The 16,189-nt window shown below is 57.5% G+C and overlaps 3 protein-coding genes across 4 annotated transcripts in view; 1 reads left to right on the forward strand and 2 right to left on the reverse strand.

Annotated features, from left to right (window-relative positions):
* RAD50 (RAD50 double strand break repair protein) overlaps positions 1-571 on the reverse strand; it is a 103,355-nt gene extending 102,784 nt beyond the window's left edge. Inside the window, exon 1 of the mRNA XM_084886559.1 lies at positions 526-571. The gene's annotated coding sequence lies outside the window, so the exon portion shown is untranslated. The remainder of the gene's footprint in view (positions 1-525) is intronic.
* LOC311623967 (uncharacterized protein) overlaps positions 1-16,189 on the reverse strand; it is a 121,393-nt gene that overhangs the window by 31,538 nt on the left and 73,666 nt on the right. The window contains exon 4 of one of the 2 annotated variants that reach the window (XM_084886686.1): positions 4,717-5,760. The exons of the other annotated variant lie outside the window; for it this stretch is intronic. Within the exon in view, the coding sequence (XP_084742812.1) occupies positions 5,647-5,760 (114 nt within the window). The 3' untranslated portion in view covers positions 4,717-5,646. Of the gene's footprint in view, positions 1-4,716; positions 5,761-16,189 lie in introns of those variants that run through there. 2 annotated transcript variants of the gene reach the window in all.
* IRF1 (interferon regulatory factor 1) lies at positions 7,815-15,040 on the forward strand. The gene is made up of 10 exons (XM_084886714.1): positions 7,815-8,044; positions 9,014-9,105; positions 10,342-10,441; positions 11,185-11,361; positions 11,497-11,546; positions 11,650-11,782; positions 11,977-12,099; positions 12,510-12,559; positions 13,665-13,800; positions 14,094-15,040. The coding sequence occupies exons 2-10, from the start codon at positions 9,019-9,021 to the stop codon at positions 14,216-14,218; spliced, it is 981 nt and encodes a 326-aa protein (XP_084742840.1). The 5' UTR covers positions 7,815-8,044; positions 9,014-9,018; the 3' UTR covers positions 14,219-15,040.

A 16,189-nucleotide genomic window follows, 5' to 3' on the forward strand; every position in this document is an offset into this window, starting at 1 on the left:
GTGACTTCAAACGGAGCCCAACACAGACGCTCGGAAAACCAGGTCCTCTCCCAAGTCAAATGGATGGGCTCGGATCACGATTAGGCTTTGTGACGAGGATAGTAGCTGGACGAGGCCGAGAACCAACACCAGTGGGTCAGGCCTGGGACCACAGGAGGAGGAGGGGACAATACTCCATTTGGTCTGGGGCCTCACTAAACTTGCTGTCATGGTCACGGGGCCCCTCAAGGGTAACCCCTCATTGTCCTGAGCCTGATTCCAGGGCAGCCCTTGGGATCGGAATTCCCAGGCTGAGTCACCAAGGTCACCAGGGACTGTGTTCGCAGCACAGACTCTACTCTTGCAGAATTTGGAGTTTCCCTGGCTCTCTCCCTCACCAGCCACCTGATACTGAGCCTGGGCCAGGGGAAGTCAATGCTGGCCTGGACAAGAGATGCTTGAGGGTCTGTCTGTCTGCCTACACCCCCCCCCCCCCCCCCCACTGGTTAGCTGGCTGCTTCCAGAGTGGCTACTACTGCTACTTACCCCACCCTCAGCTCTTCTGGACTGGAGAAGCTCTGCTTGTTTGTCTTTCTAAGAGCCACGGTCTCAGGGCTATCAGGAAGAAGACTCCCATCACAAATTTGGTGTCCTGAAAGCAAGAATTTAGGAGACATGGGCCTGCAGGCGACACTGCCCACCTTGACCCCAGCTATTGCTTAATTCTGAATCGGTCAGGGAGGGTCCTGGACTCTGCTTCACCATTCCAAACTCCCAGCCTCCCTGGCTCCCATCCAGGCTCAACCCACAAGCATCTCTGGCTTGAGCTGCACACCCCGGGGAGGGGAGGAAGTGGCCGACCCCCACAGGCAGCATTCCTTTGTGATGACTACAGTCCAGCTCACTGCCCAAACTATCCATCTGGAACCAGAGGAATCCCCCCAAAGGGCCGAGGCCTCCTTCAACTGAGGGTATCCACAGCACCTGACTGGGCTGGAGGGCCAGAGCGGGGCCCAGAGGTCCCCTGGGAGCGGGCCACAAGGCCCACTCTGGATCTCCAGTTCCCTTTCTTTCCTCACTGAGACGCTCCTCCTGGTTAGCTGGGTTCTAGGCCATGGGGACCCAGCAAGATGGACTGGGCAGGCAGGGTCAGTGCCTTAGGGAGCTCCAAGTCATGTAGGGGAAATCCCCCGACAAATAAAGTCTATACATGGGATCATTTCAGCAACGGTAAGAGCCATGAAGATAATAAGCCTGGATGTGCCAGTGGGCGGTAAAACTGGGGACATTCCTTAGACGCCGCCTGCCTGCGCAGTCCCCTCCGCCCCTGCCTCTGCAGCCCCCTCACCCACCCCGGTGCCCCCTTCCTCAGGAACACCCGCCCGCCGGGAGCGGGCCGGGGGCAGGTGCACGGGGTGGGGCTTTTCCGGGGCGGTTTTCCCCCGGCTCCCGCTGGAACTTCCAGAGGGTCACAGGCCCGCAGCGCTGGACGCCGCCCGCGGCGCGAACCTCAGCACTCCCGGCGCGGTTCCCGGAAACTCCTCGATTTCCCTGCCGCCCGGCGTTTGCAAGAAACCGAAACCCAGGCCCCGCCCCCCGGCGCGGCCCGCGGCACGGGCTCGGGGCGGAGCGGAGCGGTGGCCGCCCTCCCCCCCCCCCCCCCGCTGCCCCCTCCCCGCACCCCGCGGAGGAGGAGGAAGCGGGCTGGAGGGTCCGGCCGGGCCGCGGGGATGCCTGAGCCGCGCCGGCTGCACGGAGGGCGGCGGCCGGTCCCGTGCGCCTACTGTGTGCCCGCCGGCCCGGGAGGCAAAGGGCGGGGCGGAGGGGGCCATAGAAGAGAGCAGGGGGCATTTACCGAGGGCCCTGCACCCCAAGTGTTACAGGCTGCTTCCTGCGGTGGGGAGAGGAGGTGGCTGGGGGGGGGGGGGGTATACAGTGTGCACACAGAGGGTGAGCACCTTGCCCGAGGTCACACAACCTGCAGCTGCGGAGCTGGCTGCAAAGCCCAGGTTCGCAACTGGAGGCCGGGGGGAGGGGAGAGAGGGCTGGGGGGTGGAGAGGAGGAAGTGGCCGGGGCGCCCGCAGGTGAGCCGCCCGGCCTGGGGGCGGGGCGGCCTCCAGAGGGGGAGGGGCGGCCGGGCGGGGAGGCTTTCCTTTTCTCCCGCCATCCCTCCCTTTCCAGGAAGCCAGCCAGACCGGAGCCGCCGCTCACCCGAAGTCACCCCCGGCCCGGGCTGAGCAGGAATGTGGAAGTTGGCCCGCGGAGTCGTGTCCCCTCCCCTGCAGATACACACACACACCCAGCTCGGAGGGGCGCTGTGGGGAGGAAGGAGGGGTGAGGGGTTGCACACCAGAATGGGGTTCCCCAGGGCAAAGTAGGGGTACCGATGCCCACACAGAGGCTAAGGAGCCTGCCAGGAGCGCTCCGGGCCAACGGCAGTGAGCGCTGGCCGCGCTGCAGGACCGATTCGCGCGGGGCGGGGCGGGGGGGGCGGGGGAGGCGCGGAGGGGGGAGGGCGCTGCTCTGGTCCAGCTCCGGCGCCGCTGGGGCCGAGTCCGCCTCCCCACACCCCGCCTCCCGGGGGCCTCCACGGGCGGATGGGGAGCCGGGGCCTCTTTCCTCCCATCGCAGTGTTTATGAGAAATGAAACTGCACAGGGCACCCGCGGCAGCCCACACTGACACTCCATTCCCCCTCCGGGGTTCCGCAACAGCCACGCGCTGCGGGCCCCTCGTGTTTTCCCAGCCAGCTGCAGCCTCCCGCCCCGCATTTAGGAATTTTATAGCTGCACGGCGTTTATTCTGCTGTGTCATGCAGCACCTCCGCCAGAGCTGCGAGAGAAACGGAGTCGGTAGACTCGTGCCCCAGCATATCCTCAGGCCAAACCTGGAGTTGACCCAGAGGAGGAGTGCGATTTGTATTTGTTGAATGGATTAAGAAACTTCTTCCTTTCTCGAAAACGAGGCTCCTTTCAGGAAGAGTGAATGAAGCCACCTGGATTCTATCGCTAAGGCTTAGGATGCTCAGGGGACTTTTAAAAAATATATATATTTTATTGATTTTTTTTTTTTTACAGAGAGGAAGAGAGAGGGATGGAGAGTTAAAAACATCGATGAGAGAGAATCATCGACCAGCTGCCTCCTGCATACCTCTCACTGGGGATGTGCCCACAACCTAGGTATATGCCCTTGACCGGAATGGAACCAGGGACCCTTGAGTCTGCAGGCCGATGCTCTATCCCACATGTGTCAAACACAAGGCCCACGGGCCAAATCCGGCCGGCCAGGCCTTGCAATGTGGCCCGCACCGCGCTGTCATCACTGCACTCCGCTGTCAGTTTATGACATTGTCAGTTTATGACTGTTCAGTAAACCATTCGGCCCGCGATTTAGGCTGGATTTTAGATTTTGGCCCCTTCTCTGATTGAGTTCGACACCCCTACTCTATCCACTGAGCCAAACTGGTTAGGGCTCAGAGGACTTTACTTTTGCCTTATGCTCTGCACTTCACAATTTGGGGCTGCCTGCCTCCTGGGTTTGCTGGGAGGAACTTGGAGCATCTAAGAGAGCCCTCCCTCGGACCTGGAAGCTGGAATGCCTGCCTGTTTGTGGGTTCCTTTGCTTTGGGTACTGTGGCCTCTTCTCTGGTAGTAGGCTCAGCAAGGGCCCCGGGCGGCCCTTCTCTCAAAAACTGAGTTAAAGCCTCCATGGTCCTGCATCTCAGAACTAACTGGACCCACGGAGGCGGCAACAACAGTGTGTTCTAAGAGGCTGAGGACAGAATTTGGTCCGTCAGGGAAGAGGTTCCCACAAGGGTGATCTTGCCTCCAACATCTTTTTTTAAAAAATATTTTTTTATTGACTTGAGAGAGGAAGGGAGAGGGAGAGACAGAAACATCAATGATGAGAGAGAATCACTGATTGGCTGCCTCCACAGGCCTTCCCCTCTCCCCATCCAAACCCCAGTCCTGGGCATTTGCCCTATCCCAGCATTGAACCATGGCCTCGGGTTCATAGATCGACGTAAAACCAATGAGCTTAAACCGGCTGGTCTGCCTCCAGCATCCTGATCGCCACACATAAAAATCACCCAATAAACCGACCCTCAGAGAATGTCAGTATAGAAGGGAGGCACCTGCTCCAGAGCTAAGCCCCAGCTAACTCCGGCTGTAGGTGTGAGGAACTCAGGTCTCTGGTGGAAAAGGCAGTTCCCCAGAAGGTCACGGCCAGCATGTGATATGTGGAGAAAATGCAACATGAAAGTTGAGGGTGAGGAGGGCCTGAGCAGGGGAATGGCTTCTAGCCGGCTGCTGTGGGGCATTTCCTAGACCAGGCATTTGCTCTGGGCCCTAAAATAGAGACTGAAATGGGAGAGGGGGGAGGGGTAGTGAGATGGGAGAACTGAAATTGGGGGGTGGGAGCGAGTTGTTAAGTATCCCAGGAAGTCAGGGTTAAAGAGCAAATGGAGTTGAAACCGGTTTGGCTCAGCGGTAGAGCGTCGGTTTGCGGACTGAAAGGTCCCGGTTGGATTCCGGTCAAGGGCATGTACTTTGGTTGGTTGCGGGAACACCCCCAGTGGGGGGTGTGCAGGAGGCAGCTGGTCGATGTTTCTCTCTCATCGACGTTTTAGCTCTCTATCTCTCTCCCTTCCTCTCTGTAAAAAATCAATAAAATATATATATATATATATATATATATATATATATATATATTTTTTTTTTTTTTTTTTTTTTAAAGAGCAAATGGAAGGAACGAAGACATGAAGGGGAAAGCACAGCATGTGCTCACAGGATGGAAGTGCAGTGAAAGGTTCACGCATTTCTATTAACTCATGCCATTCGTCTCATGTTTTATAGTGTAGGAAGGGGTTTGACAATCTACCGCCATTTCATCTTCACAACAATTAAAAGACGGACTAGAGTACCTCTGTTTTACAGAGGAGAACACCGCGGCCCAGTGAGGGACAGTGACTTGCCTAAGATCACACAGCACATAGCACAGGGACAGGAACCCAGGCTCTTGGATTTAAATTGTGTTCTTTTCCGCCGCCCTCTTGTTACTGCCAAGAGCGGGGGAGCCGTGGGAGAGAAGGTTGGAATGAGACCCTTGGGGCCCCGGAGTGAGCATCCATTTGAATGTGGGGCTGAGGAGTCTGGGGGAACTCCGAGGGTTCCAGGGTGGACCTGAATGTTAGGGAGGTCACCAGAGTTAGGGAGAGGACCCTCGTGCAGAGGTACCTGGAGGGCAGGCCACAGGGGAGGCTGTGGCCACCCTGGCTGGTCCTGGAGTGTGAAGACATGACTTGGTTCAAGGAAAAAAGAGCCAGAGGACATGTGAGGCAGAGGGGGATTGGAGGACAGGGAAGACCTCACCAGGAGGGAGCTGGAAGTAGGACCAGAGAAAGCTGGGGGCGAGGGGGCGGGGGGGCAGTATGGAAGGGGAGGCCAGGAGTTCTGCTTGTACGTGAGTGAACCTGCGGATTGGATTGTAGGGAAGTGGGTTTGGACATCACCTGTCCAGAGGGGATGCCTGGAATCACAGGGGATGAGTATTTTGACTCAGAGAGGGGAATGGACCAGCCCTGAATTACTGAGAAAAACCTAGGGAAGGTTCTGTGTTCTGCTTAGCATTACAGGAAATATGTGACACATCTTAGAATGGGATTCGTCAAGAGCAGTTACAATAAAAATTGTGCTTCAACAGGTGTAGCTTTATTTCATCTATTTGGAGGAGAGCACTCCCAATCCTTAGCGGCTTCGGCTTCAAGGTACAATAGAATCCCTAAAGTTAAAAGTTAAAAAAAAAAAAAATCAAAGAACACTTCAGAGATGTAAATGACAATTTCATTGGTAAATCCTAATGCTAGGGAATTTCTCCTAGGCAGAAAATCATTGGTGTGTGCAAAGAGTTAGCTACGCAGTGTTGCTTGCATTATGAAAAAATGGAAATAACCTAACTGTCCTACAATTTGGGATAAATTGGGTGAAATTTTATTTATCCTTATGCTAGAATAATATGTGCCCATTGAAAATGATACTACAGAAGTACATTCCGCAACATGGAAAGAAGCTCATTATATATACATGCACACATATGGATGATTACTGTGACTTAATATAAAATCCTTGTTTTAAAGCACTTTTTTTAGTCTCCTATTGCCTTCATAGGGTCATTTTGGCCAATTTCTCAGACCACAGGAGAGGCAAACTTCCTCTCCCTAATCTCATTCTGAGTTTTCCAGCGCTGGTTGTGTCAGGTTCTTGGGGACCATCCATTTGCTGCACAGAGAACAGACCTCAGAGCTCAGGAGCCAGTTGTTTCTGCGCTTGCTCAGAAGGTCTCGGTCTCCCATTTTGCTTCACACCCAGCGAGGCTCATGCCTCCCAGTTCCTCCTGCCTCTTCCAGCTTCTGCACCCACCACCAGAATTGGCTTAACTCATCCAACTCCTCTGTGGGAAGGAGTGGAGTGACTGACAGGTGGAACACTGCATCCATGTGTCTAGTGTAGCCTGCATCCTTGCAACTGGGTGCTGCTGTGGACGGAGGCCGGGGTGAAGGGCCTGACACAACCGGCCTCGCCAGGAAGAGCAAGCTACTGAGTCAGCAGCTTTGGGGAGGTGAGGGAAGAGCTTTGAGTGGAAAAGTGAACAGAGCCCAGCCTCTAGGAATGCACAGGTAAGGCGAGGTCTAAGTTGTAAGCACAAAAGTTAACCAGCTACCCTTCCCCTATGGCCTGGGAGGGTAGCTAGTTAACCGAGCCCTCTGGTCTCCAACCCTTTGGCCGGACCCATGCATGGCCTTAGCCAGCCCTAAGGAATCTGCCCAGGACCTCTGTGGGCCAAGCCTCGAGGACCCAGAGACAACACCAGTGCTGCCACCGAGGAGCTCCCTCGCAAGGGCCGCCTAAGGCTGTGGTGCTAGGAGGGACCAAGGCTACCCCCCACCCCTGCTCGGCCCCCCAATTTAACACTCCTGGCTTCCATGAAACCCTTCTTTATTTACTCTTTCCCCGAGGCCAGCTGTGGGGCAGTCCCAAGGATGCAGACAGAGAAGGGGGGAAACTTGTCTCCCTGGTCACTCTTAGACGCTCGCCGGGGATTTCGCAAACCACAGAGCATCTGCTGCCCAACTGGGGCATGGTGCTTTGCAGATATATCTCTGGGTCGCTGTACACCGGCGACGGGGTGGGGCTATTATTTTGAGGTTGAGGACATTGAAGTCCCCGAGTCCTCTGGCGGGCTGCGCCATCCGTGGCCGGACTGAGATTCCCTCTCGCCCACCTGCCCCAGGCGGCAGCCCGGGCAGAGCGGGGGTTCCTTTCCGTCTTCAGGGCAGGTGGGTGACCCGAAGCTGGGTCACCTCTCAAGAAGCGGGCCATGAAGCCCTCCCTCTTTGACACCCCGCTCGCGGGCTGGAGGAACCGGCCGGTCTTCGGGAATGTAAGCCCGGTGTCCACTCTGCAGGAGGAGGCAGGTGCCCGGTGCCCACCTCACCTGCGTTCCTCCGGGGACAGACGCCTTCACCCCCCGAGAGGAGGGTGAGGAGCCGGCCGCTGGCGCTGCAGGCGGGGAGGACGCGGGCCGGGAGGACCGGGGCCGGAGCGGCGGCTTTCCTGGAGAGCCCATCGCGGGGAAGCGCCGGGCGGGAGAGGAGGCCGGCGGGCGGCGGCGGCGGCGGGGGCGGGGAGGAGCAGCCGCCCTGTACTTCCCCTTGCCGCTAGCTCTACAACAGCCTGATTTCCCCGAAATGATGGGGCTGCGCCGGCCAATGGGCGCCCGGGGAGGCGGGGCCGGGCCGCGGCCGGGGGAATCCCGCTAAGTGTTTAGATTGCGGGCCGGCGCCGCTGTCCCGGCAGATCGCGCCGCTCCTCCGTCGAGGCAGGACCTGCGTCCGCGCTCCGCCGAGCCGAGGCCAGCGGGAGCCGAGCCCAGCCAGCCCAGGCCAGCCGCGCCCGTGGCCCCGCGACCCGGACAGGCATCCTCTGCCTGCTCCCCGCTCCTCCCGGACTCCCCTCCCCGCCCCGGGACCCTCGGAGACCGCCGCCCGTTCGCGCCCGCTGCAGAGGTGAGCCTGCCTCCGCCGCGGGATGGGGGGTGGGGGTGGGGGTGGGGGTGGCATCGAACAAAGACGCGCGGGGCACCGGGAAGGGGGGGCTGCAAACCCCGGGCGGGAGAGCCGCGGGCGGGCGGCGTTGACCGGGCTCCCGCGCGGACGCGGGAGGGCGCGGGGGGAGCGGCGGCGGCAGCGCGGGGAGGGCGGGCCGAGCGAGGCTGCGGGTGCCCGGCCGCGCCCGCAGATCGGTGCGCGCGGAGCCCTCCGGGGGCCTCCGGGGAGCGGGGTCCTGCTCGCACCGCGCACCCACGAGCGGTGCCGGGGTCTCGGGTGTCCGTCCGCGCCCAGACCCCGGGTTTCGGGCTGACGGCGCAGGTGGCAGGGCTGGGACTTGCCTCCCCGGGCGGCTGGGGAACCTGCTGGAGCAGCGGGAGGAGGCGTCACAGGTGTTTGGTTCATGTCGCCGCCGTCGCCGCCGCCGCCGAGGGCGGGAGCCCGGCTGGAAGGGTTGCGCCTCGCGGCGGCCGCTGCACGGTTGTGGGCGAGGCTGGGGGAGAGGAAGTCTGCTCGCCCCTTAGGGAAAGCGCACAGCTTTATCTATCTTAAGTAGGGAAATTTCTTGGCATCGAGCAAAAGAAGCCCCTCCCTTCCCAAAGGATCTGAGTTTGGGAAGAAAAGTTTTGGTATTAAGATACCCGTGTATTTTTGTCTCTTTTTTTCTGCACCTAAATCCTGCAACGATCACCAGTCTTCCCAGGACTGCCCAGGAGGGGAGGGGCAGAAATGGTGTTGCCTGAGATGCTAAAAAGATTTGGAGGGCAATTTTATCTCAGTATAACCCTCCTCCCCCATGACGGCGTTGCCTGCTGCCTGGTGGAGGGCGGGGGGGGGGGGGGGGGGGTGTACCTGGGGTGCAGCGAAGTAGTGCCCAGGGGCTGCTCAAACAGATTCACACAACAGCCTTCTGTCTTCTCTTTACAGCCAACATGCCCATCACTCGGATGCGCATGAGACCCTGGCTAGAGATGCAGATTAATTCCAACCAAATCCCAGGGCTGATCTGGATTAATAAAGTGAGTGTAACACTAAGGGTTTTTTTTCTGCCACGTTTTAGCCCTTGTTCTTTGGGGGGGGGGGGGGGCAAAGCTCCAGATGCAGCTCAAAAAGGGAAGTGATAGGGAGGAGGCAGATGTGTTTCCCAGCGGGTCCTGCATGCAGGGAGAGTGCAAGGCCCAGCCCTGGGCCTCCCTTGCCTGACTTCTTCTGCCTTCCTTCCTTCTTGAGGTAAGCTCAGGGCGCCTACCCAAGGCCACTGACAGGTGTCCAGCAGCTGGACTCTCCCAGCATCCGAAGAGCAGGAGTCTGATCTCTCCTGAGGGAGACCCGTAAACATCCACCCAGCAGGGCTCTGGTCAGACAAATGGCACTGCCCGTAGGAAGGTGACTGGCTCACCAGGTGACCCAGGAGTTAACCTTGCACCAGTTGTCCAGGCCCAAGAAACCTCTCGCAGGTGAATAAAGGGCATCACAGGCTTTGCAGACCTAATAATAACAGTATTCACAATAATAGCTACTGCATACTGTCCACTCACTACAAGTGAGTGTGGCAACATGCTATGTACGTTGCTTACATTGTGTCATTTAACCCTCAAAATAGCCCTGTGAGGTAGATCCTTTCATGTCTCCCTTTTTAGATATAGAAAAGGAGGCACTGGGAGAGAAGATAGACAATGCCTCTGCTGCCAAGACTTGAACCTGAGCAAGCTGACTCAGAAACCCATGCCGTTAAGCCACCAGTAACGAGAACAGGGAGACCTTAGTCTTTACATTTGCCACTGCGTTTTCTTGTTTCATAGAAAACAGTGAGGGACAGAGTTAGAGTGCCAGGGCCAGGGCCACACAGGTAGTCAGCGTCCGAGTCTGGCCCAGGGCTTCCTCAGGGGTCTGGCCAGAACCCCCAGTGTAGGAGCCAGTGGCCCTAAGGTGTCCTGAGCAGCCCCATCTCATGGACGGAGTTCTCATTTCCACGTTGATGCTGACCAGCCAGAGAAGCATCCCACCCAGCATGTCTGTATCAGTCAGAGGGAGGCTTTTGCTGAGCTGATGGTGCCACAGCTCCTTCTGAGAGATCCAGAGTGATGCAGCAGCCTGTTTAAGCCAATCGCAGGACGGGTCAGCCCAAGCCAGCTGTCAGGATAAAAAGGGGAAGTCAGCCTTTTCCCAGGCCGGGGTGGCTGGGCAGACTCAGACTAAAAGCCGGTGGCCTCTCAGCTGACTCAACCTTCTCTACCTGTGTGTGTGCTGTTCAGGAGGAGATGATCTTCCAGATCCCATGGAAGCATGCTGCCAAGCACGGCTGGGACATCAACAAGGATGCCTGTCTGTTCCGGAGCTGGGCCATTCACACAGGTATGCCACACTTGCCCAGGAGGAGCCAGGGAGGGGCTGGGGGAGGCACTTCCGTTAACACAGAGGCTCTAACTGGGCTCTCCCAGCTCCCTGCCATGGCATACAGAATTGGGGCGGGGGCAGAGGGCAGACCTGCATTTCTTTGGAGAGGGGCCGTGGTTTCAAGGAGTTTGTGGCTGGATTAAAGTTCTCGCTGGCAAAAGCAACTGTGAGCCAAGAGAGTGAAAGGGACCCAGGCCTTCTTTTCCTGAGGTCCTTGGCTAAAGGCCCATCTTGTTGGTGGCCTCCTGTCCCCGAGGGATGGGGCTCTTGGCCCATCTCGGACCAGTAAGCACACCTGTCAGCAATTGATCTTTGATGCCCACTCCTTACCCACTCCCAAGCTTGGAAATATCAGACAAGCCCCAGCCCCTACCCTCCGGATGCTGACAGCTCACGTCGGGAGTCTGGGCATGGTCCAGGACAAAGAGCGCTTTCGGGTATGGGAGCGCTCTCGCGCTCCCAGCTGGGCCCTTCCGTGAGGCTCGCTGGGTGTGTTTGTACAAGCCTGGGCACTGGAGAAACCCAGGGTCTAGGGCCAGCAGAGTGTCACGCAGGAATTCCTGCCGGTCTGACCTGTCCAGTGAGGATCTCTGGCAGCATGAGAGCTCGGAAAACTCTTGCCTTCCTCCTCCCAGGCCAGCAGGCAGCGGAGGACCCCCGCCTATGGCCCTGACCATCCTCTTCTCTCTCCCGCCCACTAGGCCGGTACAAAGTCGGGGAAAAGGAGCCAGATCCCAAGACATGGAAGGCCAACTTCCGCTGTGCCATGAACTCCCTGCCGGACATTGAGGAGGTGAAGGACCAGAGCAGGAACAAAGGCAGCTCGGCTGTGCGGGTGTACCGGATGCTCCCACCGCTCGTCAAGAACCAGAGGAAAGGTATCCGAGGGCTCTGGGTGCTCAAGAAGCCCGCAGGCAGGGAGGGAGGGGGAGAAGGAAGGAGGGAGAAGAAAGGAGGAAGGCAACTGGGGTTGGTGTGCCTGTCCCAAGGCTCATAGCCTATCTCCTCCACAGAGAGAAAGTCCAAGTCCAGCCGGGATGCTAAGAGCAAGGCCAAGCGGAAGGTGAGTGCGGTCCTAGGCAGCCAGTCTTTGGCCACCTGTGAGTCAGGCTGGGCCGTGGGAGAGGCGCCCCGGCAGCCTGGTCTAAGCTTCTCTCCCTCTGCAGTCATATGGGGACTCCAGCCCTGATACCCTCTCCGATGGCCTCAGCAGCTCCACCCTGCCTGATGACCACAGCAGCTACACAACACAGGGCTTCATGGGGCAGGACCTGGAGATCGAGCGGGCCCTTACTCCAGGTGAGAGGGACGCGGCCTGGCAGGGGCCATACAGGTCGGGGTGGGGGTGGGGGTGGGAGGCTCTTTCTCTTGGATCTGGGAGGCAGTCTGCATTTGGGTGGCCTGCTGGAGCAGGTCACGGGGTAGGGGGTGCGGGGTGTTCTGCAAACTAAGAAAGCACACAGCTCTGACCTGCGCTTTCTGCCGTCCTAAAGCTCTGTCACCGTGTGCCGTCACCAGCACGCTTCCCGACTGGCACATCCCCATGGAGATGATGCCCGACAGCACCAGCGACCTGTACAGATTCCAGGTGTCGCCCATGCGCTCCACCTCTGAAGGTTGGTGCTTCTGGGGCCTCGCTCGCCTGCCTGACTGTTGGGGCCTTGGGAGGGGTTTCCTGGGGGAGGAAAGGTGCTCAGAACTCCAGAGCTGACTGCGGCAGGGCAGAGAGGAAGGGGCCAGAGGCCGCATTTTGATCTCAGGTTGCTGGTTCTCCTGGCTCCTCTGCAGCCCAGGCTTGGAGGCTGAGGAAGGAAGTGAGGGAGTAGAAAGAGGTGTGGCTTCAGGGATTGGGAGGCGGAGTCAGCAGGACAGTGTCCTGTTCTGGAATCTCCATGGCAGGCTAGGCAAATGCCTCCTGGGAGGTGTGTGTGTGTGTGTGTGTGTGTGTGTGTGTGTGTGGGTGTGTGTAGGGGCAGGGGAGCCTGAGTGACTGCCAGCTAACCTCTCTGCTCTTCTGCATCCACAGCCACAACAGATGAGGACGAGGAAGGGAAGCTACCTGAGGACATCATGAAGGTAGAGCCCCTTCCTCCCCGAGCACTCCTTTGAAGTAGCGGCTACTCAGTGAGGAGAGAGAGCACCAATGAGAGCATCCAGATTGGGGGGGGGGGGGGAGTAGTAGGCAGCTACTGCTATGGCCTGGCTGCTTGCAGAGTGCCATCTCCATCCAGCTGGGGACCACTGCCCTCCTTGGAGGAAAGACGCTGCGGAAGTGAGGACAGGAGGGATGCCTGGTTTCCAACAGACTGTCCCGGGGCAGGCCTCCAGGCCCAGATGGCTCTGAGTCAGCCCCATCAGGACCAGGTCCCTGGCCCGCATCCTCCGCCCCAGCATGCCCCAGCCCTGCTCGCCTGAGAAATGCGCATCAGGTTCAGGTTTCAGTAATCAGCCCTGGGGATTTATACTATGGCGGCTTTTTTATTTTCTTTAGCTAATGATCCTCTAGAGTTGTTTTTTTTTTCTGTTTTAGTTTTAAAAGTGAATATAAAAGAAGAGTTTTGCAGTTGATTGCAGGCTCTGATCCATCAGCACAAACTACGTGGCGTAATTTCTTTCTTTTAAAAAAAATATATTTTATTGATTCTTTATAGAGAAGAAGGGAGAGGGTTAGAGAGTTAGAAACATCGATGAGAGAGAAACATCGACCACCTGCCTCTTGCACACCCCCACCGGGGATGTGCCCGTAACCAATGTACATGCCCTTGACTGAAATCAAACCTGGGACCTTTCAGTCCACAGACCTACGCTCTATCCACTGAGCCAAACCGGTTTCGGCGACGTGGCGTAGTTTCTTATTTCTAGCTTTTATAGTCATCTTTTCTTGACTTATTATGCTAGCCATTGTGTAAGCCATACTCCCGTTGTCCTGTCCTTACCCAGTTGGAAGGAAAGTCTAGGAGCTTCGGTGCCAGAGGCTGATGTAGGAGTGTGAGCCCAGGCAGACCCTCAGCTTTCAGACCCCTGTCCTTCGAGAACTCCTCCTCTGTGCCTGTCCGCCTGTCCGTCTGAAGAAGCGGCCAGGGTGGGATCCTAGCTGGGAAGCTCTGGCTCGTTGGGGCAGGGCCGTTGGGTGAGTCTGCCCTGGGAGGGAGCTGACGGCCTCTTGCTCCTCTGTCCGCAGCTCTTGGAGCAGGAGCAGTCGGACTGGCAGCCGACACATGTGGATGGGAAGGGGTACCTGCTCAACGAGCCCGGGGCCCAGTCCACCTCTGTCTACGGAGACTTCTGCTGCAAGGAGGAGCCAGACAGCCTTGGGGGTAAGAAGCCTGTGAGGGAGGAGGGAGAACCACGTGGGGGGATGAGGGAGGGGAAGGTTTGGGAGTAGGGAGCAGCAGAGGTAAAGCATCCTTCTTGAACTCACCAGGGTGCAGACAGCTTGCACATTGGCTGTCGTGCCCACGCCTTTAGGCTTGCCTCAGGATGAGGGGTGTTGCGGCCATGGGATGGCCGTGAGATGCTGCTGTATCTGTGGTCTTCAGGGAGGGGGCTAGAGGGGAACACACCTCCTTCCACTCCCCTGTCCTCATACATCCTTCTTCACATCTTCCAGGGGATATCGGACTGAGCCTACACCGCGTCTTCGCGGACCTGAAGAACACGGACAACATCTGGCTGGACAGCCTGCTGCCCCCAGTCCGGCTGCCCTCCATCCAGGCCATTCCTTGTGCGCCATAACTGGGTTCCCGGCTGTCTTTGGTTCTCCTACGCGAGCAGGACCCGGCATCACGGTGACTGTGGTGCAGAGAAGCGAGACTCTTGGACATGCAAAGAGTGGGGATGGGGCCATCCTCGATGGGATGGTGGCTTCTCAGGGCCTGGCAGGACAGGGTCCGTGGGGTAAAGCCGGCCTTGCCTCCTGGGAAAATGGGGTTCTGAGGCCGGTGACAGGTGGAGGTCTCAGACAGAAGTCAGCCCTCCAGGTTTTCCCTCTGAACCCAGCCGCCTAGAGAGGGTTTGGCTGTCACGGAGGGAGCAGACCGGTGGCCTCAGAGAAGCACAGCACCATCCCAGGGCTGGCTCTGCACTAAGAGACAATTGCACTAAGTGAATCCTGTTTCCAAAGAGCGTCTCCCTTCCCAGCTGAGCCCTGGGCACTGCTCCAAAGTCAGTGGAATGTGAAGGAAAGACGCCTTCCTGCGGGGCAGCGGCTCCTCAGCCTCAGAGGAGTCCTGCCTCCGCGCCTGGGCCGAGGGGCTTGGGGGAAAGCATGGCACTTTTTCTTGTGAATCTTGCCACGTTTCTGGTCAGAGATGTACACTAACGTTTCCCGCAGGTTCTCTACCTTTGCGTTTATTTATGCAGTGCCTTGTCCTGCGCCCGCCTGCCCCTCGGCGGGCTTGCAGCAGCTCTCCGCAGGCCCAGGGAGGGAAGTGCGAGCACCTTGGTATGACTTTTAAAATTGGAAAAGCTTTCTAACCACTAAGTCATATATGACCATAATATGTACAAGTGTGTAAATATGTACATTGTATTTTTATAAAAAGTGAATTGTTCTAAGGGGTGTGGCCTTTTATTTATAGAGAAACTGCAGATGAGTTTACTCTCTGGAGAGAGACATTGGGATGGCCTCGTTCTTGGCATCCTGCCTGAGCGTGGCTATGGGACGAGGTGACGTGCACCTATGGTAGGATCCTGACAATTGTGTTCTCTCAGAAGATGGCAGGAGGGGACAACCTTGGCACAGGGACAGACTCACGTAAATATAGTCGAGGCTTGGCTTTGGAGCCAGTGCTGTGAGTTGAATTTGGGTTTCTGGGGACGGGGAAGTGCTGGGTTTTTAGTGCTGAGGAATGTGCCGTAGGCTGTGCGTCCCGCTGAACTCAAACGCAAGGGCACTCGGGTGCTCCTCCCCAGAGCGAACAGCTGGTGCAGCGCAGTCCTGCGCAATCAGAAAAGACTGCCGCTCAGAAAAGGCCCCCGAGGCCTGCTGTGCCGGGTGGCATTGCTGCCCGACTTCGGCAGTGATGGGCATGTAGAGCAGCAGTGGCAGAGTCACATGTGCCACCTGAGTACTTGGAATGTGGCCAGTGCAATGGAGGAACCGAATTTTAAACTTTATTAGTTAAAATTTAAGTAACCACTTGTGACTAGTATCTACTATATTGGACAGTACAGGTAGAAACTGGATTAGGGACAGACCTGAGGGGTGGGGTGGGGTGTTGAGAGAACACCAGGGACAGGGGTTGGGGCTGTTTACCTGCCAAATCAGGAGTATTTTACTCTTGCCAGCTAACAGTAACCATCAGTGCTGAATTCCAGCCCTGCATTGTACTGTGAAATGGGGCCATGCACAGATGTGTGAGGAGAACCCTGGGTGACCTTCCATGAAGCAGGTTTCCCTCCTCGTCTTTTCAGGGTCTGTCTGGGCTGATGCACACAGAAATTCTCTGAAGGGATACATTGGTCAGAATGGTGTTTCTGAAAACCACAGGTTGGGAAGCACTGACACTGGCCAAAGCATTCTCCACATAAGGCCCACATCACAGGAATATCTGAGGGTGAGAGGTCTGGATATGGGCTTTTCTCCTCTCCCTCCCCAGTCTCTGGCATAAACAGTACCCAGCAGTAGGCAGGCTGGCCAAGGGAAGCCTGCTGGCATCATCTAGGGCCGTGGACGGCAAACTCACTAGTCAACAGAGCCAAATA

Source organism: Pipistrellus hanaki, assembly GCF_964339955.1.
Source record: "Pipistrellus hanaki genome assembly, chromosome: 5".
Classification (NCBI taxonomy): domain Eukaryota; kingdom Metazoa; phylum Chordata; class Mammalia; order Chiroptera; family Vespertilionidae; genus Pipistrellus; species Pipistrellus hanaki.

Coding starts and splice junctions, on each gene's coding strand:
- IRF1 (XM_084886714.1), top strand. CDS start 9,019: ATGCCCATCACTCGGATGCGCATGAGACCCTGGCTAGAGATGCAGATT. Junction 11,547..11,649: donor AGAGCAAGGCCAAGCGGAAG/GTGAGTGCGGTC, acceptor CTCCCTCTGCAG/TCATATGGGGACTCCAGCCC. Junction 12,560..13,664: donor TACCTGAGGACATCATGAAG/GTAGAGCCCCTT, acceptor CTCTGTCCGCAG/CTCTTGGAGCAGGAGCAGTC.